We start from the raw sequence: 22,766 nt of genomic DNA on the forward strand, positions 1-22,766 counted from the left end.
TTGTGAGGGTCAGAGAGATACCCTGCATCAGCAAAACCCATCAAGACATCGTTGTCATTTTGATGGAGGGGAGGAGGAGCACGGAAGGTGGCGTTTTGCCTTGTGGAGTCCGATCCCACACTTCCATTATTTCTTTTCTCTCTGTAGGGATAGAACAAGCCCATATCAATCGTACCTCTCAAGTATCGAAGGATTGTCTTTATGCCAATCCAATGGCATTGCGTTAGCGCGGGGCTATATCTAACCAACAAGTTCATAATAATTGAGGTGTCCGGTCTTATATTGTGCTAAGTACAATAATGCGCCTATTGTACATAAGTAAGCACTTCTGCTATTAACACGTCTTTGTCATCATCCCTGGGACGAAACGGATCCCTTTTAGGGTCAAGACTACGGACGACCATGGAAGTGCATCTTTGACTTTATCAAAATGCCTAAGCATCTATTGACACGGTATACAAAACCGTGTTCTCCCAAGGTCCATCCTCTCAAACTCGGATTTCAGGTGTTCAGCGGTTTCCCTTAACTCTCAAGGGTTCCAATCATGTTTATTAACATAAACCGTGACAATTGCAAATCCAGAACTTGTTATGAAAACGCAGGGGCATAGTTCATCATATCCTTTCCCAATCAAGTAGTCACTTTAGTGAGCGTTTCACCCTCATTGCAAACGCGCTCCGTGGTCAAAAGCCACTTGATTTGGGTAAATGAAGTCCACAAGAACCTTCATTATATTCCGTATCTAGATCCCCATAAAGATACGTAGTGACCACATTTGTAAGCTGCATGTTCAGTTATTTGGAAACTACCAAACTGACAAGGTAGTGGAGTGCAATGACATCCATTACGAGAGAATATGTCTTCTCGTAGTCGATTCCAGGGCGTTTTGTGAGAAACCTTGCGCCATAAGGTGAGATTACCATCTCTTTTTCTCGTCACGCTATCTAACGAAGACCTATTAATGTCAACAAGTTTTACGTTAGGAGGTGTTGGCATCTCAGACCCGAAATCCTTCCTCTTCGTTAGTGAATCCAATTCAACCTGGATCGCATCTTTCCATTTAGGCCAATTTTCTCTACGTTGGTATTCCTTCAACGGAGTAAGGTTCGATGTCATTGGTCTCAATAATTCCACGTCCTCATGTACACTAGTGTAGTTTGCAGAGATCTCTATATTCTCAGGAATTGGTTCTAACATTGAGGCGTCCCCCAACGATGTCTCTTGGACATAACCACAATCCAGAATATTCTCATGAGACGGATTTTGAGTATCAATGATCAATGAATAAAGTTGTGCCAAACTCGCTCTCTTCTTAGGGCGAGAATCCATCTAAGCTATGGGTTTCCTACACTCTCTAGCGAAACCCATGGCCTATGACGCCATTATGCCACCTTGTGGCGTCACCATACCACCATCCATGGTAGTGGTGCTGTACCCATCTCCTCTGGGTGGCACCATGTCCTCCTGTGGGGACATCAATCATTGCAGACATGTTTGCAGCAGGTATATGTGATCTAGTCACTTTTAGGGGATCAAGATGAGACATAGTGGGGACAGACCACGACAATTCCTGTCGTTCCTGTTGAACGTTGACGTTCTAATCTCCCCCTAACGATGGGAAGACTGTCTCATCAAAGTGACAATCCGCAAATCCAGTGAAAAAGGAGATCGCCTGTCAAGGGTTCTACATAGCGGACTTATAGTTTGGAGACTCATGTCCAACACAAATATATATATGCATTCGTTGCAATGACTCATGTTGATGCGTTGTGGCGGCGCAATTGGCACATGAACCGCACACTCAAATATGCATAAGTACGAGATATTAGACTCGAACCCAGTCACTAGCTGTAACGCAAATAAAAGTTGAGTGGCTGCTATGAGTCGTAGACGAATTAGCATAGCTGCATGCGATATTGCATAACCCAAGCGGAAATATTGATGCGCATTACCAATGTCCGGGCTACCATCGTGGTCGTTTAACGGTGGCTTTTCCGCGAGACCAATTGGGTCTGTACATGGGAATATGATACTTGATATCAATACCCAATGATATGCAATAGTCATCGAAAAATTTTCAATGTAAACTCTCTAGCATTGTCAAGTCGAATTGACTGAACAGGATGATCCGGGTAGTGAACCCGTAGCCATATGATTTGGGCTAGGAGTTCATCTTAAGCAGCATTACGAGTGGACGATAGTGCGACACATGACCAGTGTGTCCGCATATCAACTAACAACATTAAACATCTAAGTAGTCAGCAAGTTGGTTGAGTCTATCCACATAATCCCTTTGGATTCTCTGAGAACACATGTGTCCTTTGCATAGGATGGTCTCGATCCTTAAAGAGCAGGCTTTGGGAAACGAGTGATGGGCCTTAGAAGCAACCAATGAGGATTTTGGTTAAGCCACTAAATCACAATTGACTTGAGAAGTGGAGAGGGGTGGCACATTGCCACTTTTGGCGTCAATGCCAAGCTCTTGCCGTAGGGGGTGACGGCATTACCCTTCTCCTTGAATCAACTTTTGATTCATACTTCTTTTCACTCGAAAGAATGGATGTCCGTGTGAAGTCTTTAATAAACGGATCATCATATCATGACCTGGATGTCCCAATTGGTCATGCCAAAGCCTATATGTGTCGATGTCCCAAAAATCATCTCTTATGACGTTATTGGACTCAATTACTCGAATAGTGATTACATATAACTCATTGGAGCAACACATGAGCTTCTCTAATACTCGTAGTCATTAGAGATAATGCAAAGGAACTTATGTACATTCTCGCCATGTGTTTCCACATGAAAACCGTTGGCTCTAATATCTTGAAAGCTCAAAAGGGGGACCTCCGGCCCTAGGAGCATAGAGAGCTTCAGTTACATAAATCAATGTGCCATTTTGGCAATGAGCTGGTCCTTGACCATGAATCAATTGTGATGGCCCTACCATCGTAGTCACAGAAGATTGAGTAGGCATCATCCCAAGGAATAATTGCCTATGTCAAGGTATGATGTGCATAGCAGCACTATCCGCGAGGCATTCTAGCTCTCTGGGAAACATACCTAAATGAATAAAGCTCGAAATTAAAAGAATCGACACTTTATTAATAATAGCCAACGATTATATCAAAGTTTCTTGACCAAATCTAATCCAAATAAAATGAAATGTAGACAAATTGTAGTCACTCAATCCTTTTGGTAATTCCAATTAAATATGACCAGGAAAGTAAGAGGAGAGGTCGGTGGAGCGAGGCTCGCTTAAGTACCACTAATCTCAACTTAGATTCCTAGACATCATGTTTAATTGAGTACGCCTAGTGAGAAAGAGTTAAAACCAAATGTCATTTATTCATTAAGGCACAATTGCCATTACATAATTCTTGGAAAATGAAAGACTATTTAATCAAAATCTGCGGCATCAACATTGTTGTTTTCCTCGCCAGATTTGAAGTCCGTAATGATGAGATTGATGTCATTGTCATCTCCATCATCTCCTTCAGCTGCGAGATGAGCCTCATGCTCTCTCATATCTTTTATATACCTTGTATTGTGCAGCTTTGTTTTTCCAGTCGCATTCTAGCGCTTAAACCAATGCTCTGAAGATCCACATCCATAGCATTACCTTACCCATTAATTGAGATGTACCTTGTGCATTTGGACATCTTCTAGGGATGTTGGTGGTGGTACCACCACTACCGGCGGCGCCAGTTTTGCCTCTCCCACGTTGGCCAAAGTTGCCACGTGTCCGCGTATCTCACGGTTTTCCTTCCTTTGTAGGGCGGTTGTATGGACCCACACGTCCATTTTGTTGTCCCCTAACTTTTAGGGTGCCGCTCCTTGCGCCCTTCTTTCGGTGCGCTATTATAATTCGCCTCGTGAACGCTCTTAGTTCCAACGGGCCTTTGAATTATGGTTTTTCACGAGTATGTTGTCAACTTACTCAGTAACTGACATAAGTTGATGAAACCTAGTAATCCATCTAGCATTGCACACAAGCCTATATTGCTTTGCAACCAATAGTGTTGAGACGGGGAAGGTCGAGAGGATTTCTCAATTAATTCATATTCTGTGAGCTCTACTCCACAGAATCTCATTAGTAGTGAGGTGATTCTTGACGTTAATCACCCATCGGTGATAACCAATGTCATTCGAATTTGGTTTAGTGAAGTCGAGTTTTTGCAGGTTTGCATTCGACATTTAAAAACGAAGGAGAATAGATTAGTTTCGGAGTAAAAACTTCCACGACAACTAATATAATATTTCCGAGCCTTAATGCTACCAAGAAATAGATTTCCAAGAATATTTTGGATTAGACCAAACAATGATGTTTTAATATGGTCGCAATTTGATGCTTACGGACGCTCTTAGTCCAAGCATTATGAACACTCTTAGTTCATACGAACGCTCTTAGTTCGTTTATCATGAACACTCTTAGTTCATTAATTACGAACGCTCTTAGTTCGTTAAACGTGAATCCCCACAATTCTGCTTATCAATTAATCGAATCCATGTTCGTATATTTCAAAACCTGCAGCAAATAATGGAATTTAAAAGACAAAAAATGCAGGAACTTTATTCGTAAAAACTTACTTGGCAATTTGAAGGTTTGCTTCACGATTCTTTATACATGCGCGTGTTGATGCAGGCGTGTAGCTAAATTAGGATTGCCGGAATCTGGTCGGAAATTGGCAGTTGGTGGGCTGCCCTTCTCCCTTTTTTTTTTTTTGGGCAGCAGGGCCTGTTTCTTTTTTTTTTCTGGGCCGGGATCCTTTTCTTTGGGCCGGGTCACCTTTTTTTTCTTCTTTTCTATCTTTTTCCATTCTTTTCTCTTCTGCGTCTTCTTCTTCTGGTCTGCAGCGATGGGTGGTTTGCAGATGCAATCTCGGGGCGCTGGCAGACGGGGAGGCGCGGAGGTGTAGGCGCGAGGCGCTGGAGTGGGCTGCTGCAGACGGGTCGAGATCGGGTCGGTGCTGCAGGCAATCTGGGTCGAAGTCGAGATCGGTGATTGAGGCCGATCTGGACGGGGTTTAGTGGCCGGAAGAAAACGCTGTGGGCTGGGCGGCAGGCGCGGGCTGGGCCGTGTGTGGAAGACCGCACGGAGGCCTGGTGCTGGGTGGGTGCTGCGCGCGGGTGCAGGCGGGGATGCAGAGGCGCGGGGTGGGGGTTGCGCGCAGAGGTGGGGGGCGACTAGGCCCGTGTGGGCAGGCCCTGGGCTGCAGATCTGTTGTGACTGGGCGGGGTGAGGCCGGCCTACAAGGCTATGGGGCTGGCCGGCTGTGGGAGGCTGCAAGGAAAAGTTTTTTTTTTTTCTTTTTTTTCTGACAATTGTTGGGGGCGGCAGAAAAAGAAGAAAAAGTTTTTTTTTTTTTTTTTTTTTTTTTTTTCTGAAGCTAGGGTTTTTTCTTGGCTATTTGCTCTGAGCGTGCTGATAACGTGTTGTAGGAGAATGGAATTGCATAGCGAATTGTCTGTTTATTATTGATAATAAGAGCCCTTATATAGGGAGTTACAAGATACACAAAAGGTAATCCGAATACAATTGAATACCTAGAACACTTTCCTATTACAACTCTAAACCCTAGTTTGAGGAGGCACACATTATGTCGACATCCTTCAACACCTTGGGGGTCTCTTATGTTCTAAACTGTTAATGGAGGAATGGGAAAGTATATTGAACAGTGACATGTGGGAGTTCTCATCCGATGAGAGTGACATCCTGCCATCTCTATGGTTAAGCTATCAAGATCTGCCTCTACATCTCAAGCGTTGTTTTGCCTATTGTTCACTATATCCCAAGAACCATGTATTTCAAAAATCAGAGTTGATTCACTTATGGAAGGCTGAAGATCTATTGCAACATAAAAAAAACAAAATGGCAGAAGAAGTCGGACAAGACTACTTCAATGATCTAATCTCAAGATCATTTTTTCAACTTTCATCAAGTTCCGATCACTATTTCATCATGCATGACCTTATCAATGATTTAGCAAGCTTTGTATCTAGAGAATTTTGTTTTAGGTGGGAGGGCAGTGATTCACCCAACAGTTTGAGCAAGATTCGTCATTTTTCAGATATGTCAGTATATTATCATGATGAAGCTGATAGCGTAGAGATGTTTGAGGCTTTACAGCAAGCTAAATGTTTGCGCACCTTTCTATCATTACCACGTCTGTGGAGGAAGTTGCACAAAGGACGATGTGATATATTGCCAAAATCACAATGTTTAAGAGTGCTCAAGTTATATGGGCACAATATTAAGGAATTGCCTGATTCAATTAACAATCTCAAACATCTTACGTACTTGGACTTGTCTGCGAATCCCATCAAGAAGTTACCTAATACAATTTGTACTTTGTATAACTTGCAAGTTTTGTTGTTGTCAGGCTGTCCAGGACTTACTCAACTGCCAGCCAACTTGGGAAGATTGATCAACTTGAGCCATCTGGATATTACAAGGACAAAGTTACAAAAGATGCCACCACAAATGGGTAAGTTGAAAGACCTCCAGATGCTACCAGAGTTTGTGCTAGACAAACACACTGCTCTGGATAATTTGCCAGAGTTAAAGAAGCTTGAAAAATTGAATGGAAGTCTTAGAATATCAGGGCTTGTGCATAGCAGGGGTTTGGAGGCCTACATACTGAGCGACAAGAAGTTTCTTAAGGAACTGGAATTGGATTGGAGAGGAAGGGCTTGGAGTGAAGAAGGCAATAATACCGTAGAACAAAGAGAAGTGCTTGAGAAGCTCCAACCTCACCTGAACCTGGAAAGTCTTACGATTGAAGGTTATGGAGGCAAAATGTTTCCAGGTTGGTCAGAATATTATTCTTCCTCTGCTCTTGTTTATCTTAAACTTGTCAATTGTGAGAATTGTATCTCCTTGCCACCATTGGGACAGCTACCTTCCCTCACAGAGCTTTATATAGAAGGGTTAAGGAAAGTGGTATCCATAGGTTCTGAATTCTATTATGGTGACGGCAAGACAACTACTTGTGTGAACAAACCATTTAGATCTCTACGGGCTTTAAAATTCTTCCATATGAGTGGGTGGCAAGATTGGTCTTATGTTGGAGGTGACAATAATGAAGGTGGGGTTTTTCCTTATCTTGAGGAACTTAAAATATCATGCTGTCCCAATCTTACCGGGATATCAGTCTCCCATCTCTTGTGTCTTTCACGGTATGGATTTGCCCAGAATTCGAATGTTTTCCGGAAGATGGATTCCCGTCAAAGTTAAAATCACTTGACATCCGCGATTGTAAAAAAGTGAATGCAAAGAGTATGCAGAATCTGAACAAGGGTCTTCGAACACTCACCTCTCTTGAAGATTTATCACTTGATTTTGACTGCGACAAAAAAGTAGGTTGGTTTGCGGAGGAGGAGGAGGAGGGGCTGTTTCCCAGCACTCTCACATATCTCCAGATCTGCCGCCTGAATTGTGAGACCATCGACGGCGTCAAGTGGTTTGGCCATCTCAACTCTCTTCGAGAATTGATTATATTTAATTGGCCTACGCTCCGGTGCTTGCCAGATAGTGGACTACCCTCTTCTCTTCAAGACTTGCAGATTTGGCGCTCCCCTGCTCTGCAGTGCTTGCCAGATAGTGGACTACCTTCTTCTCTTTCTCGTCTATATATCAGTGAATGTCCTTTGCTTGAGAAACGGTGCCAAAGAGAGACGGGTGAAGATTGGCCCAAGATTGCTCACATCAAGCACATACGTATCAATATGGTAATGATATGACAACGACAGAGGGCTTGCGTTCTGATCAATTTGGCCATGTCTCAGAGGGCTTGCTTATTCTGCGTGTAAGATCCTATTGTTTGAACTCGCTTGAACTCATGATCGATGGGTTTGACATGCAACGACATGCCATATGAAGGAGAAACAGACCATTTCCATTTTCTACGGTATGTCGCACATCCCAATTCTGGTCTTTGCCCTTGCCAATTCAGTCTATTGATGTTGTTGTCAATTGATACTTCGAAAAGCTGGGTAGTGTGTCTTCTTTCTGCCCTCTTTCTTGATATGCAGCAGTTTCGTGGAAAGTGAGCAAAATTTCTTGATAGGCCAAGGTTGCTCGCAGGACCAATATTGCCATGTCTTGATGTCTGAGTTGTAACTTGTAAGTACTCTCAGTGGATTAGCTTTACTCACCTCTTCACTCTTGTAGGCAATTTATGATTTGCTGCTTCTATTTGTGCACAGCTTCTCTGTTGGAGTTCCCTTCCCATGCTAGACATCTAATTATTGGTATTATAAACCGAGCTGGACTCTGTCTTGGAGAAAAGAAAATATAGAAATAAAAAGGGACGTTTCAATCCTCTAATAAGAAGGCGTGCTGCTGCAGTTAATTGGTTTTGGTTATCTCGTCTCCTCCCTAGAAGACTAGAAGGGTCTGGTGAAAAGAAGAAGTCATTTTGATATATGTATTTTCCTCCAGAAGCCTTAGCTGCATAGAGAGCGTGAGTATTCCTTGTAAAAGGAGAGAAGAAAGAAATCAATCCTTCTTTTACAGCTTTCTTGTGAGTGTGTACCCAAGAGTGTTTCTTTTGAGAGATTTTCCTCTAGTGATCTAGAGAGATTGGTGGTTGTAAATCCATTTTCATAGTGGAAGCTCTTCAGTCTTCAGAGATTGTCCCATGGTTTTTCCCTTCACATTGGAGGGTTTCCTGTTAGAACCACAGATTCTTCCTCCAATGAAGCTTTAGTTACAACAATCAAGTCTCCACCATTAATTGATTTATCTCCAGCTTGATATTGCTATTGTCAAGGATCTGTTATGACTAGATTTTAGTATCAGTTACAAGGCTAGGATTGAGCAGCTTCATATTGTTGTAATTACAGTTTAATATGCTTTCTGTAAATGTAATCATGTATACTGCTATATATATTGTAAAGATTGCAATTGCACAAATCAATCAAAATCAATTTCTTCATGGTATCAAAGCTTGATTGGAGGAAGAATCTGTGGTTCTAACATTTCCACGTTAAATTTGGTGTCTCTTTGTTGCTCTTATATTTCTGTCATTGCTCTGTTTTGATTAGCTTTACAGTTCTGGCTTTCTATATCGCTGCTTAATCTGTTATCAATCCCAACATTCTCTTCTTATCTGAACTTGCAGACTGTTCTTTATCTCCACCACTCAATCACACAAACACAAGGATATATTTAGAGTTTCCAAGCAGAATGAAAATCACAGAGAGATGAGAGCCAATTTTGGGTCGGATACGATACAATTGCACTCTAGACATTTCTAGTACGCAATTTCTGGTTTACTGCTGTTTCTGATCTCTCTTCAGTTCGTTCTAGTTGAACTGACTCGGTCCTTCATCAAAGACTTTCTAGAAAGCTTTTAAAGTTGCTCTTTCAATTCAATCCTCACAACTTGATTAATGCCTGCCACACTAATCATAATAAGTCGAGGTATATTAAGTACCACAAAAACTTGTAACTCAAGCTAACTAATCTAGCATAACTTCAACAGCTACCACGAAGAAATCTATGTATCATAATCTTCTTCATCATAACAAAGAATCTAGTATTAGTAACTTATGGCTCCGCGTGAGCATTGTCTTTCCACTATGTCACCATATTTGTAAAGCGAATAGAATAGCCTATAGAGCACTCTTCGCTAATTGGTGCATGTTAGAATGCATATTCTTAGTTGAGACACCTATTGTTATCTCGAGTGATTCTCTTAGTGCTTATTGTAATTTGGGGTTTAGGCAATATGTCCCTCCCATGTATTCTTTAGTTTAATTAATGGTTAAGGCTTAAGGGCCGTACTGGCTCTATTTTCAAAAAAAAAAAAAAAAAAAAAACAAAGATCTGGGGCATGTATTGATTTTCTAAAACAGTTTGAGCTCAAGTCCACACTAGTATGTCTTCAGTTTTTCCATTGAAAGATTATAAGCAGTAGACACAATGTGGAACCATATAGTAAATTAAGAAATTGAGTATACAGCATTAAAAAAAAAAAAAAAGAGTATACAGATAAAGCATACTCAACCATTAATATCTATATTAATTTTCAGTCTACTTCAACTTTTGGATAGTCTTGCTTCAGAGTCAAGCTAGTAGTGATGTTTATGTGTTTTTGTTGCCAGTGCGATATCAGCTCTCTGGATTTTACAAGTACAAGTACTGCCCGTTTAAATTTGTAAATATGATTAAATATCTAAAGGGAGCAAAAAAAAAAAAAACAAATGTGGAGAGGAGTTTTCTCCAATTTTTTTTTCGATGTAAAATTTTTTGAAAATTCACTACAACAATATTTTTTGGTCGATATATCGGTCCAGATCTCTTCCCCCCCCACCCAACGCAAATATACCACATTACCAATGTCTGTTATATCCTAAAATTTGAGTTTTGATCTATTTGTTATGGATCGAACCTGTTTGGCTCCAATTTTGTTGCAGCTGGTCAACAGTCTCTTTTCTGCGCGGGCGTGCCAGCACCGTTTGGGTGCGGTCGTTGGGGGTGTCCCTTGACCTGACTTCTTTTGAGCGACTGTAGACGAGGAGAGCACCAACCTCGTCGCAGGATTCTTTGTGCCTCGTGCTGGAGGACTTTGTCTTGTGTCACCAAGTCGATACTTAACGTTGTAGGTTAAGCAGAGCGAAATCACCGGGAAGTAGAGAGAAGTACTTGCTAAAGCGTGACTTTAGCTTGGCTGGGTTGCTAGGGCGTTACCCTTGCTTGGCTGGTTCCGTAACCGTTGTGGTCGCGGTACTACAGTCGGCTCCCGAGGAGACTAGGACCGAAGCATTTTGACAGAGGGTTTGGTGGCACTGATAGTCGGCTCCTGAGGAGACTAGGACTTAGAGTGTGATCACCTATAAGAGAAAGAGAAGGAAAGGAGTTGCTCTTAGAGAGGTTTGCTCTAGAGAGAACTTAGATCATCTTAGAGATGTTTTGATGTATGAATGAGTTTTTTGTGGTGTTTTTGGTCGTGGTACTACAATCGGCTCCCAAGGAGACTAGGACCGAAGTACGTTGACAGAGGGTTTGGTGGCACTAATAGTCGGCTCCAAAGGAGACTAGGACTTAGAGTGTGATATAAGAGAAAGAGAAGGAAAGGAGTTGCTCTTAGAGAGGTTTGCTCTAGAGAGAACTTAGATCATCTTAGAGATGTTTTGATGTATGAATGAGTCTTTTGTTCTATGTTGTAGCCTCTATTTATAGGCTACCAAGCAACACTATTTGGCATTTAAACAAATCATAATGGAGCACTTATGAGTTTATGGAGCACTTATGAGTTTATGGAATTGTTAGGTTCAAGCACTTAAACACTAATGGAATGTTAGGTTTAAGTCATTTTCTGCTCCCTTATCCCTCAATTTTTATCTCCACTAAGAACTCAGATTCAACCTTCGATTTCTTCATATGAAATGATCCACCATGAATGTAGATTATTGTGGTAAAATTTCAGAATTTATTTTCATGTGGTTGGGCCAGAAATGCTGCTGGACCTCTTACAGGTCCAGTTTCCAAGTTTTGCTTCTGCAGAAAATTGGACTGTTTGTTTGAAGGTTTTCCACTCCGAACGAGCTTTGGCACTCTTCATAAGAAATGATCAATGGGATGTCTAGAATTAATCTGGAAAGTTTCAACTCATTTGGAGTTCGGATGGTTAGTCCGCCATCCCTCATTTCTTGTCTAGCTCGCTTTCTCCTAGCCAAAGTAGGAAAATGTGCTAAAGTTGATTTTTCATTTCCATGTTTGGTAGGCCTTATTTAGCCTCTTAATAATATATTTTTGAACTTATCGAAAATATATATGTGAGCCACTGATATTGGCTCAATTTCTCCAAGACACGCTTTGTCAAACCAAAATGCTCATTTTGGGTCCAAACAGAACCTAAAATTTCCATGGTGTTTGTTATATCCTAAAATTTGAGTGCTGATATATTTGTTTGAACCTATAACCTCCATAGCTTGTAATCATCAAGCCAGAGTCATTAGTTATTCCAAATAATCAACATGCCACAACTCATTGACAATGTGTATATCATGGTTTAATCTTTTGTACCTTGGGTTGGAGGCATTGCCCATTTATTCAGATCGAGTCCAAATAAAACAAATGTGAAGTCATAAGTGGTTACCCTCCCAATTTGCTTATTTTGACTAGACAAAGCTGCCTTGTAAAACTAATGAAGGATTGAACTTTTAAGTCATCAGAAATTACTAGCCCGGGAACGCATTTTACCAACCCGAAGTCACCTACATGTCCAAGTACATTGCCCATTGACGTTGGTATGGCATTGCATCTCACACACCATGCAAGTGTCTCAGGTCGCATCATAGAGAAGAAGCACTGCTGCCAAACACTTGGATGTTGCATATGATGCGACCTGAAACACTTGGATATTGCATATGATGCGCCATACCAACGTCAATGGGCAATGTACGAGGACAGCAGGTCCAAAAGAGCGAAGCCTTGGTGGAGGCAACCAGATGTCAGACCTTGCCAACCATCAGAAAAAAGTGGCTTGGTTTCATTCATGAAGCCGGGAGTCCAAAAGGTTCATCAATTATCCTAGCCTTGAGTTTAAGCAAGTCTGTATCTGTTTTGTTTCAAACTAGTGTCACACCAAGAAGTGAGGAGTAGAAGTATGCATGCAAAAATATGAGAACGAAAACCACAGCTGAAATAAACCTTCAAATCACCACAAATATCTGTTGTGTACCATATAAGAGATGCTAAAATCCTCCTACTCTTGTTTTATTTCTTCTGACATAACAAAATAAGTAACACCAAATCCTTACCAGTCCAGTTACCACAGAAAACAGAAGACTACGATTTACTCTTGGACAACTATATATATAATTTAAAATCAATCTGCCATTGACTGAATCATATTGGGTATACAAGCAGGGAAAAGAAACAAAAGCATTTGGACTCCAATCAATTCTAACATCTTAGCTCATCACAAACTTTAAATTCTGTATAAGAACCAGAAGTGTCCAGAACACAAAAAAATTGGGGTAAAATGAATACTAGAGGCCTAAAAGTATCTCGAAACCAGGAATATAACAGCTAACCACAACTGCCATACTGCCCTATAAAGTGGATAAAAAACAAACTGCCTTACTGCTGGGCACACTGCACCCGTGGCATGGGGTCATCATCATCTTCTTCATCATCATCATCATCATCATCATCATCATATGCCTCCCGGTACTGTTGTTTTGACTTGCGCCTCATCTCATCCTCAATATTGACATCATGCATAGTGGTTTCCTCACACTCATCAAGCTCCATGTCAGTCAAATGCTTCTTGCTTGGCTTGGGTGTTAGTATTGTCGCTATATTTCGGCATTGATCAGGGGAAAGAATCCCAGAATCTGGAAATTCTACGTTGAAATGGATGAAAAGAATGCCCTTTATGAATGGCCTTTTGTGATGCGGCATGCCCTCATCATTGATTGCTTTGGATTGACCTGAATTGGGAAAAATTAAATGAGAAAACAACTAGAAGATCACTAAATGAACAATTCAAGCGGTAATTATCAAATAGCAAGAAAATTACCAGGCTTCATGACTTCTCCAGGATTTGATTTGACCAGAAGCGGCCTGCCATCAAGATGAGTCAACACAAACTGAAACCCACACAGCGCCTCAGTTAAACTGAGAGTGTGTTCTATGTAAAGATCATCAAGCTTCCGCTTGAACTTGGTGTGCTCCTTGAGTTGCACTATGATAACAATATCCCCGGTAATTGTATCAGGCTGCCAAACCATACATAGCAAATAAATATACAAAAATTCCACTCGAGACAGAGCTTTCAAAGGAACATAAAAAATTTACAAAAATAATTTGAGATAGTAGACGGTAACGTTGCCACTTGTGATGACAAGAACAATATGTTTGTAACTACAAGCAGTACAAAAGGCACAGTTCTAAATTTGAAATCTAACTTACAGCTTCATCAGCCTGTCCCTCAAAGACAATTTTCTGTCCGTGCTCCATTCCCTTCTCTATGTGCACATCCAGCACCTTCTTTTCGTGACTAATCTTGTTTCCTTTGCACGGTGGGCATTTATCTCTATCACTGATTACCTCACCTGCAAAGATGACACATGTCTTTAAGAATGGGAAAACCAATATAAGGTTATATAAGAATGATGAAGCTTGTCCTTAAGTACCAGAGCCGCGGCAGTCAGGGCAGAGATGTTGCATCTGTTGAAACATGCCCAATCCAATTGACCGTGTTGTAACCTTCATTCCAGTACCACGGCATCCGTAACATCTCCCTGTTGCTCCGCTCTTTGAGCCTTTCCTGAAGAATCAAGGGCTGGAGGTTAAACCCAATGGTTAGGCCAAAATCCTTCCAAAAAGAACTATTCCCACAAAAAGCGGTATCCACATTTTTCAATAAGAGGCGACTTTGCATTGACTGATATATACAGCCAAACTACCTTACTTATCATATATAGATGTTGGCAACTACGGTCTCATTCAATGCCATATTGGGAACACAGATTGCACTTGTTCTGGATATGCTAGTATCCTGTGTGCAACTGGGAACACAGAATGCAGAAGATCTAACAAATGTGAGATCACCATATTCTTATATATAAGAACACCTGGAAATGGATATTATGAATTTGAAACGTAAGTTACACCAAAAAATTATGATTGTTCTGGCTTTCAGCAATCAGTGCAAAACAAAAAGCAGTAAAGAGCACCACATGAATTTTATGCAACTCCCTTCAAAGATATATATAGGTAATCGTGTGGCATACAGACACATACCCTTTACATTTGGGACACAAAATATTCCTGGAGAGAGAGAGTTTCTTTGTTGTGCCATTATACAAGTCCTCCAAAGAAACCTTTAAGGTATGGACCACATCTTCACCTTGTTTCTGCCTTCTTACATGTGAACGATAACCTGCAAGATCAAAACCACATTTGTCATAACATAACATTTTGACAACAGATTGGGGGGGAGGATTCATAGATAAAAGACCAATCAGCATAAATCAGCAAAGCTAACACTCACGTGGATTCAAAAACGTTTCAAATATATCAAATGGATTATGTGAGGGACCACCACGTCCTGGTCCGTCTTTAAGACCATCTTCACCATATTGGTCATAGACTTCTCTCTTTTCTGGATCATTAAGAACTTCATAAGCTTGACCTAACTCCTTGAACTGATCACAAACCCAACCGAATATGGTAAATTGACAATACAATACTGAAGTAAAATATATAACTGAAGACACACTTTTTCTTAAAGAGTTGCATGTTGAATAGCTAGACACTGCAAAACTATGGGGACTTGAGTGACATAAGGTTTGACCAACAAATATATGGGGGTGATACCTATACCATGGTATAGCATATCTCTCATAAAGGCAGAATATGGTGCACAATGTTCTTGAGTTGGAAACTACATATATAATAAATTTAGAAAGGAAAATATTTTAGTTCTAGTTGTATAAAGATGTTTCCCAAATTAAAGACAACGGTGACTATCTCGAAGATCCATGTCAACAAACACATGAAATGGGTCGGATTGGTATTAGGCTGGATACAGCAAAATAATTCTATTAGATCTAATGTACTTATTAGATCGAATAAGTACCTTGTGTCAGAATTGAGAAATTCTATGGCTCGAATCTTTAGTATTGATAAGTTTTTCACATGAAGATCAAGGGTATTTCATTATTATCACCAAAAATTTTACATCTCAAGAAATAATAGTAATTTTGGAAACATTGTATATAGTTGACTGTTCCGCAAAAAGAATTTGTAATGAACAATCTCCTTTACTTCAAAAAAGTAGCAATTTGAAGCTTGAGACAATATCTTATATATTGAGATGTCAGAAAGAACAAATATAGGATACAAAAGAGCAAGTGTGTCACATCCAGTTATGAAGACTTTGATGTCAAGCCTTGCAGCAGTTGACAACGAAGCAAATCTGATTGGTCCACAACTTTGTGGCGAAGCTGGGTTACTTAATAGGATATTTTCAGTTTTATCATCAGCAGTGCACAACCCAGTAGTAAACCACACGGCAATGCATGAAAGAAGAGTGTATAAAACTATAAACCCACCTTTTCAGGATCTCCACCTTTGTCAGGATGATTCTTGATAGCAGCTTTCTTATATGCCTTCTTGAGCTCATCTTGACTCGCAGTTTTGGGGACACCAAGGACCTCATAATACTTGGTGTTATCACTGTTCCTCGAAGCATGGCGAAACATGATTGAAGCACTTCGATACTACTGCTAGTGCATAAGTTGACAATTGCGGGCTTCCATAAGTATGTCCACATAAAGTTCAGTATTATTTTGTGTACATGAACTCAGAACAAGGAAAATGGTAATGGATGCAAAAACCAATAGGTTGATAACTAGTAACTACAAAAGCACACAAGTAAAGATGTGCTTGCACATGCACACATGTATGTATACAAGATGTCAAAGGATGCATGTCCAATAAATAAACAAATTGCAAAGAGAAGTATGTATTCCAATAAAAATAAATACTGAATGAAGGCAATCCTAACCCAACAATTCAGAAACAAATTTACATATATCTCTAGCTCTCAATGCACCTCAAAATAAGCTGTAGACAACTTCAAATTCTACTCTACTAAACCACAAAAATCATCTGCCAAACATAAATATGTGCATCCACCTCCATGATGGAAAAAATTTCATCTTTACATGTAAACAAAAAAATGCTTCCCCTTTTGATGCCCCGGTTCTCTTCAAGTCTTCATATTATAGATTTGTTAAAAAAAATATGCTTGGGAATTGCTCTACTGATATAGAGTTTATCTAGCACTGTCCTCCACTAAAGCATTGAAAGGACAATTTGGTTTAGTTATACTACGCAGCAAGAATTTGCCCGTTGTTTGTCAATGCCCAACCCATAAGGCTTAAACCAGTAAATTGATTATTTTCTCAATCACTTGATAAAATCACTAATTGTATAATTTTGAAAGCTTGGAATTCTATTAATCAACCATATGGACTTAAATTAAGCAATTAGATAAAACACCATCATTTCATAACTTGCAAAAATAAAACACCCACAAAAATTTAACCCAGAATTTAACAGAGGAAAACAAAACCCGATAACAAAGAACCCAAGAACCATCAATGCCAAAGCAGAAGCATCAAACATAAATCTTATACAAAAACAGTGTTACACACCAGAAATGGGCTTTGAAGACTATCCAATCAATCTCAAAACTTACATAACTCACATAAAGTTTATTACTTTGCGCAAACTAAAAGCAAAGAACAAAAACCCACTATGGCAAAAACAAAGATTCATAAACAAATCTACAAAATTAAAGTCCCTACAAAACCTGACAAGAACTGAGTAGCACAGATCAGAAAGACAAGAGCAAGAAACAAAGATTTGCTTGAGAGACAGAGTAATACCTTTGGAACTGGGTTTCTCAGAGAGAAAGTTTAAGTCTTTGAGAAGAGAAGACCGAGGTTGAGTGAGAGAAGAGGGAGTGGGTTTCCCTCAATGGCTCAAGTCTCTCTCCTCACCAAAGGGGTATCTCAGTGTTGGGGGGTTTATAAAGGAAAGGAGAGATTGCTAAATCCAGAGCTGGATGTGGGAATTTAAGTTTTTATAAAGGAGATTGGTAGTGGCCAAAATTGATGTGGAAATAGCGTTTCCATTGAGAAAGGGAAAGTGAACTACTGACTAGGAACATGCCAATAAAGAAAGGAGAAAGGAGCCACCCTACCTGACCCATGGTCCAATCACTCCATTGCTCTTATTCAATTATGGCTACTCAAAATTAAGAATGTTGGGTTATTTCGAAGACTTTGCATCCAGGTTTTAAACCAATGAAAATAACTTGTATTTTAATTTTAATTTTATTTAATTAATAAACAGCTTAACGGAAATGAAAATATTTTTGCACTCGATAGAGTGCCTCTCTTAGCTGCTAGAAGCCTAGAAGCAAGTAGAGTTCGAAGGGCTTGGATCGTTATTTGGTACTCCTAAGATATCAAGCTCGAGTGCAAGACCACAAAGGGTGGAGTCCTAGTTCAAAAGGTAATGTAAAACTCAAATTTGACAGTTATTTGTAAAAAAGATGGAGAGTTCAGTCATGTGTTGGGAGGTGTGGGAGTTTCTTTTATGGGACTTTCAAGTAAGGACTTGTAGAAAAGTAGGATTTGTGTCTTTGTTGGGAGATGGGATGGAGGCGTATTGAATAGAGTTTGGGCGTTTAAGTCCGAAAACCCACAAGCCTGGACCGGTCTGTCAAAGCCCGACCCGTACGGGCTAGACCCTTTTTTTTTTTTTACGAAACGGTTCGGGCCGGGCCTTGTCTTTCAAAGTTGAAAAGGTTCGTCAGGCCCGTCATAGATAAAAGGGGACAGATGTTCATGTATTATTGGTCCTAATATAAGGCTCAAAATCTTATCATAGGATCATACACACAGGATTCTACTCTTCACTCAAATACCTAAACCTAATCTTCAGCCTTCATTTCTAATTTCTACATGAAATCCCGATCTGAACCTAATAGCACCAAGAGGCCGCCTCCTTCTCCTTCATTCTCCATCACCTTCGCCATAGCCGTAACGTCGAGACGCCCAACACTGCTCTGTCTCTCTCTCTCTCTCTCTCCACACTGGCCGTTGGGATTTTCCAATTGCAAACCGCCGTCTCCTCTTTTTACCGCCTCGTCAATTCCCTCGGCACCCCTAAAGACACCCTTCAACTCGATGATAACCTGTTCGTGTTTCCCTTTTCCTCTTTCTATTTTTCTTTATCATTCTTTTCTTTTTCAACTCCATATACATTGGGATTTTCCTATACATGATTGTGTTGTGGTTTTCTTTCTCAATGATTTTTTTTTTTTGAAACAAAGACAAAGGTCATAATTTGTTTGGGATGGCTTTTGAAATAAATTTACCTGCAGGCATAAGACAATGACACATATTGGGCAGTTGGTGAAAGATATCTCAGCTAAACTTAAGCAAGCTAGTGAAATCGATCACCATGTTCAAGTTTGTGTAAGTCTACAATTTCACTCACTATAGCCATTATACATAATACTGCTCTCTCTCTTCCGACGCAAACGACTGCCATTTCCGACTCAGGAAGAGGCCACCTCCTGAATTGTAGCTTCAATTGTTCTTGACTTGTATTTGAATTTGGATATTATGTATTCTGATTTCTAGATATTTGAATTTGCAGCTTGAACTTTGCATCTTGATATTGTGTTTTGATACAAATCTTCAACAGGTTGAAATGAATGAAATCTGGATGTATAGCATAGTGTGTGTGTCTATATATATATATATATATATATATATATATATATATATATATATATATATATATAGGCATATAGCGAAGGTAGAATACAGGTATTTGGGCCCGAAAGCCCGGCCCGAAATGAAACGGGCAGGTCCCTGTTTGTGCCAAAACTGGCTTTGGGCCCGAACCGTAAGAAATGGACTGGGCCCGGGCCCAGTAAAATTTTAGTCGGACCCGGCCTATGCCCAGCCCTAGTATTGAAGTAGAGTGGGATGCATGGGGAGTGATTGAACTGTTGCAACCTAATGAAGTAACATTTGTGGAGTTAAATATTAGGGCTAAATACTGTTTAGTACCCTGTGGTATGGATCTAACATCGATTCAGTCCCTCGACTTTCAATTTCATCAAAAACACCCCTGCAATATCATCTTCTCGTCCAATAGGTCCCTCCGTCGGGATTCCGTCAATTTCAGACGTTAAGCTGCTGACATGGCGTTCCAACTCACCAGGCCCACGTACATGAAAGTCAAATTTCCAAAATGTCCCTGGCTCTTTAATATCTTATTTTGACTCCCTTGCGATCTTCTCTCCCTTCTTTTCTTCTCTTCTTCTTCGTTTCTGCTCAGGCTAGGAGACGGCCGCTCAGCCCACCTTCGCCGCTCCCCACCAACAGTCCACAACGCGACCTCATCTGCAAAGCCACCCAAATCACCCTCCCACTTTATTGAAGCAATACTCGAACAACTCATCAACTAACTAAGCAGTGCTACAACAATCCATCAACTAATTAAGCAAGTGTAGAATAACCCAAAAACTACTTAACCAATGCTACCATCAACTTATTAAGCAATTCAAGTTCAGTGATGCATGAATGCACTACCTGGTGAAAGCCAGGCTCTTTAGTTAAAAGGAACCCCAAGCTCAGTAATGCAGGCATGTAGTCGATCATCGCTTCCATAGAGTTTCGGGTACCTCTCCAGACACTCATCTTGAATTTCAGAGAGAGCTTTCTCCAGAGGATAGCTAATCGCAATACCCCCACCGCCAAAAGCCATGGAATGACTGAAATACGTATTGGCAGAGTGACTCTCCGATGGACTCCCCACATAAACCATCTCCGACGCGTCGTATTTGCTCAGAACTGCGACGAGGTTATCGGCGTTGATGATGGTGTCGTCGTCCGTGAGCACGAACCACAGGACTTTAGGCAGGCGGAGGCGGAAGTGGAAGCACTCGGAAATTATTAAGGAGATTCGGAGCCCCGACGGGTGACCTGTCGGGTTTGTGTACCAGAACCTAGAGATGTCCTTGGACACCATGAGCGACAGAGAACTGCCGGAGAACGCCAGAGAGAGCCACGTGGCGGTGGAGATCAAGAGCGCCGCAATGGCTATCACGGCCATCACCACCTGGCTCTGCCGCCATCGCTGACTTTTGGGTGATCGAGAATTGGTTTGTTCTTTGGGATTGGAACTGGGTCTGGTGTTGGGGTTGGTTGACGTCGTCGTCATCACTCCAAATGCTCATTTCTCTCCAGTCTCCACCACTCGCCGCCAAGAACCACCGGAAAAAGATTATGATCTGGGCCATTTTGGGATAGGGAGAGACCTTGTAACTGGTTTTTTTCCTGCAAAAAACAAAAGGAGAGCTCCGAGTTTCTTGCGATCTAATTGTCTGAGATCGGAGCCGAGATTTGGAAGGCGACCTTCACGAGCATAGAATTTATGGCCGTCTCCGAGCCTGAGCAGAAACGAAGAAGAAGAGAAGAAAAGAAGGGAGAGAAGATTGCGAGGGAGTCAAAATAAGATATTAAAGAGCTAGGGACATTTTGGGAATTTGACTTCCATGTGGGCCCCACTTTTGGTGAGTTGGAACGCCATGTCAGTAACTTAACGTCTGAAATTGACGGAATCCCGACGGAGGAACCTATTGGACGAGAAGTTGATATTGCAGGGGTGTTTTTGATGAAATTGAAAATCGAGGGACTGAATCGATGTTAGGCCCATACCACAGGGTACTAAATAGTATTTAGCCCTAAATATTATAACATAATTCATCAATAAGATAATAGTCTAACTTTTTTTAAAAGATAGATTTTGTTTAGCATAAATCCACACAAAAAGATACCATTTGTAACACCCCGAACCGAATTACTCGAAAGTAATCTAAATTTAGTGTAATGAACGACCCAAATTGCACCATCTTAAATTTTTAATTAATTTCTTTATTATTATTTTATTTTATATATGTATTTATTGTTATTATTATTTTTTAATCTTTTTAAATCATAGTAAACTTGAGTATTCAAAAAGTTCTCCAAAATTCTCACAAACTCGCCATAATGTGAGTTTTCATCAAATCCATAAAGATTGACATTTGATTTGAATTAATTCATCAAAACAATTTTTTTAGGCATTTTGATAACATATGTATTTATATATGTACTTTTACAAAGTTCTCGGGCGTGTTACACTATCATACTAGTGAGCTACAATCTTTCCCTATGGCTTTACATGAAGAGGAAGTACATGATGTTCATTTGTTAATCTCTAAACCTCTATAACTTGAAAATGACATTGATGTCTACCTCTAGCCATTGATAGATGATTTGAAAACTTTCTGGGATGGGGTTAAAGGGGTATATGATGGTTATAGAATAGAGTACTTCAAACTAAAAGCAGTACTCTACTAGACAATTAACAACTTCCCTACATATGGGAAGTTGTCAAACAGCATTGTGAGAGGTTACAATGAGTGTCTTGTTTGTATAGAAACCTCATAGGCTGCCTCATGGTCAAAAGATGTCGTATTAACAGCATCGAAGATTCTTACCAATTCATCATCCTTATTGAAGACATGTAACAACTTTTGATAACACTAAAGAACTTGATTTCTCTCCTATTCCATTCAGTAGACATGAGATGTTGAAAAGAGTAGAAGGTTTGAAGCGGCTTTTTGGTAGAAAGCACCCTCATCTTTCATATAAAAGCGCTGAAGATGAGAACAGACCTTGTTGGAAGAAGCAATTTGTTTTCTTCAAACTTGAGTACAGGAAGTTTCTTCCCATTCAACATTATCTAGATGTCATGCACATCGAGAAGAATGTTTGCGATGCATTAATTGGTACATTATTGAACATTCCTAGGAAACAAAAGATGGGATCGCTGCTCGTTTAGATATGGCTGCAATGAGTATAAAGACCAATCTGACGCCTAAACAGAGGGGGGCAGGAGCTGGAATCTGATGCTAGCAGAAAAGAAACAGTTTGCAATTCTTTTTTGGTGTGAAGCTAGCTGATCATCTATGTTCTAATGTGAAAAGTTTAGTGTCCATGGATTCGCTGCTTCATCACTTACTCCCCAATGCAATTTGTTTAGTATTAGAGAAACTAGTTAGATATGTTATCATTATATTTTGTCTCTTCTTCAAGGTCATCTGCAGTAAAGTCACAGATGTTGAGAAGCTCAAAAAAATGCAAACTGACCTTATTGAAACAGTTTGTGA

General features: G+C 40.3%; 3 protein-coding genes across 5 annotated transcripts; 1 reads left to right on the plus strand and 2 right to left on the minus strand.

Annotated features, from left to right (window-relative positions):
- Positions 1-5,366: 5,366 nt before the first annotated feature.
- LOC133713672 (putative disease resistance RPP13-like protein 1) lies at positions 5,367-8,941 on the plus strand. Of its 2 annotated transcripts, none has more exons than XM_062139704.1 (3): positions 5,367-7,910; positions 8,035-8,125; positions 8,209-8,941. In XM_062139704.1, the coding sequence occupies exon 1, from the start codon at positions 5,651-5,653 to the stop codon at positions 7,235-7,237; it is 1,587 nt and encodes a 528-aa protein (XP_061995688.1). In that variant the 5' UTR covers positions 5,367-5,650; the 3' UTR covers positions 7,238-7,910; positions 8,035-8,125; positions 8,209-8,941. The 2 variants fall into 2 exon arrangements, with proteins under 2 accessions (XP_061995688.1, XP_061995690.1); XM_062139706.1 differs by having other exon boundaries at positions 8,038-8,125.
- Positions 8,942-12,827: 3,886 nt separating this feature from the next.
- Positions 12,828-17,576, minus strand: LOC133715171 (chaperone protein dnaJ A6-like). 2 transcript variants are annotated; one of them, XM_062141560.1, is made up of 8 exons: positions 17,416-17,576; positions 16,075-16,274; positions 15,012-15,165; positions 14,762-14,900; positions 14,152-14,285; positions 13,928-14,070; positions 13,536-13,734; positions 12,828-13,446 (listed from the first exon to the last, which is right to left on the minus strand). In XM_062141560.1, exons 2-8 carry the CDS (start codon positions 16,222-16,224, stop codon positions 13,094-13,096), a joined length of 1,272 nt encoding a protein of 423 aa, XP_061997544.1. In that variant the 5' UTR covers positions 16,225-16,274; positions 17,416-17,576; the 3' UTR covers positions 12,828-13,093. The 2 variants fall into 2 exon arrangements, with proteins under 2 accessions (XP_061997544.1, XP_061997545.1); XM_062141561.1 differs by having other exon boundaries at positions 16,075-16,245; positions 17,416-17,574.
- A 2,585-nt stretch (positions 17,577-20,161) lies between these two features.
- LOC133716531 (uncharacterized) lies at positions 20,162-20,665 on the minus strand. The gene has a single exon (XM_062143233.1). It carries the CDS (start codon positions 20,663-20,665, stop codon positions 20,162-20,164), a length of 504 nt encoding a protein of 167 aa, XP_061999217.1.
- Positions 20,666-22,766: the final 2,101 nt, after the last annotated feature.

This window comes from Rosa rugosa, chromosome 6 (genome assembly GCF_958449725.1).
Source record: "Rosa rugosa chromosome 6, drRosRugo1.1, whole genome shotgun sequence".
NCBI lineage: Eukaryota > Viridiplantae > Streptophyta > Magnoliopsida > Rosales > Rosaceae > Rosa > Rosa rugosa.

Excerpts from the sequence above, each read along its gene's own strand:
- LOC133713672 (XM_062139704.1), top strand. The coding sequence starts at position 5,651 with ATGGAGGAATGGGAAAGTATATTGAACAGTGACATGTGGGAGTTCTCA.
- LOC133715171 (XM_062141560.1), bottom strand. The coding sequence starts at position 16,224 with ATGTTTCGCCATGCTTCGAGGAACAGTGATAACACCAAGTATTATGAG. Across the intron at positions 15,166-16,074 it reads AAGGTGGAGATCCTGAAAAG|TTCAAGGAGTTAGGTCAAGC; the intron begins GTGGGTTTATAG and ends GTTTGTGATCAG. Across the intron at positions 13,735-13,927 it reads AGGGACAGGCTGATGAAGCT|CCTGATACAATTACCGGGGA; the intron begins GTAAGTTAGATT and ends ATGGTTTGGCAG.
- LOC133716531 (XM_062143233.1), bottom strand. The coding sequence starts at position 20,665 with ATGGCCGTGATAGCCATTGCGGCGCTCTTGATCTCCACCGCCACGTGG.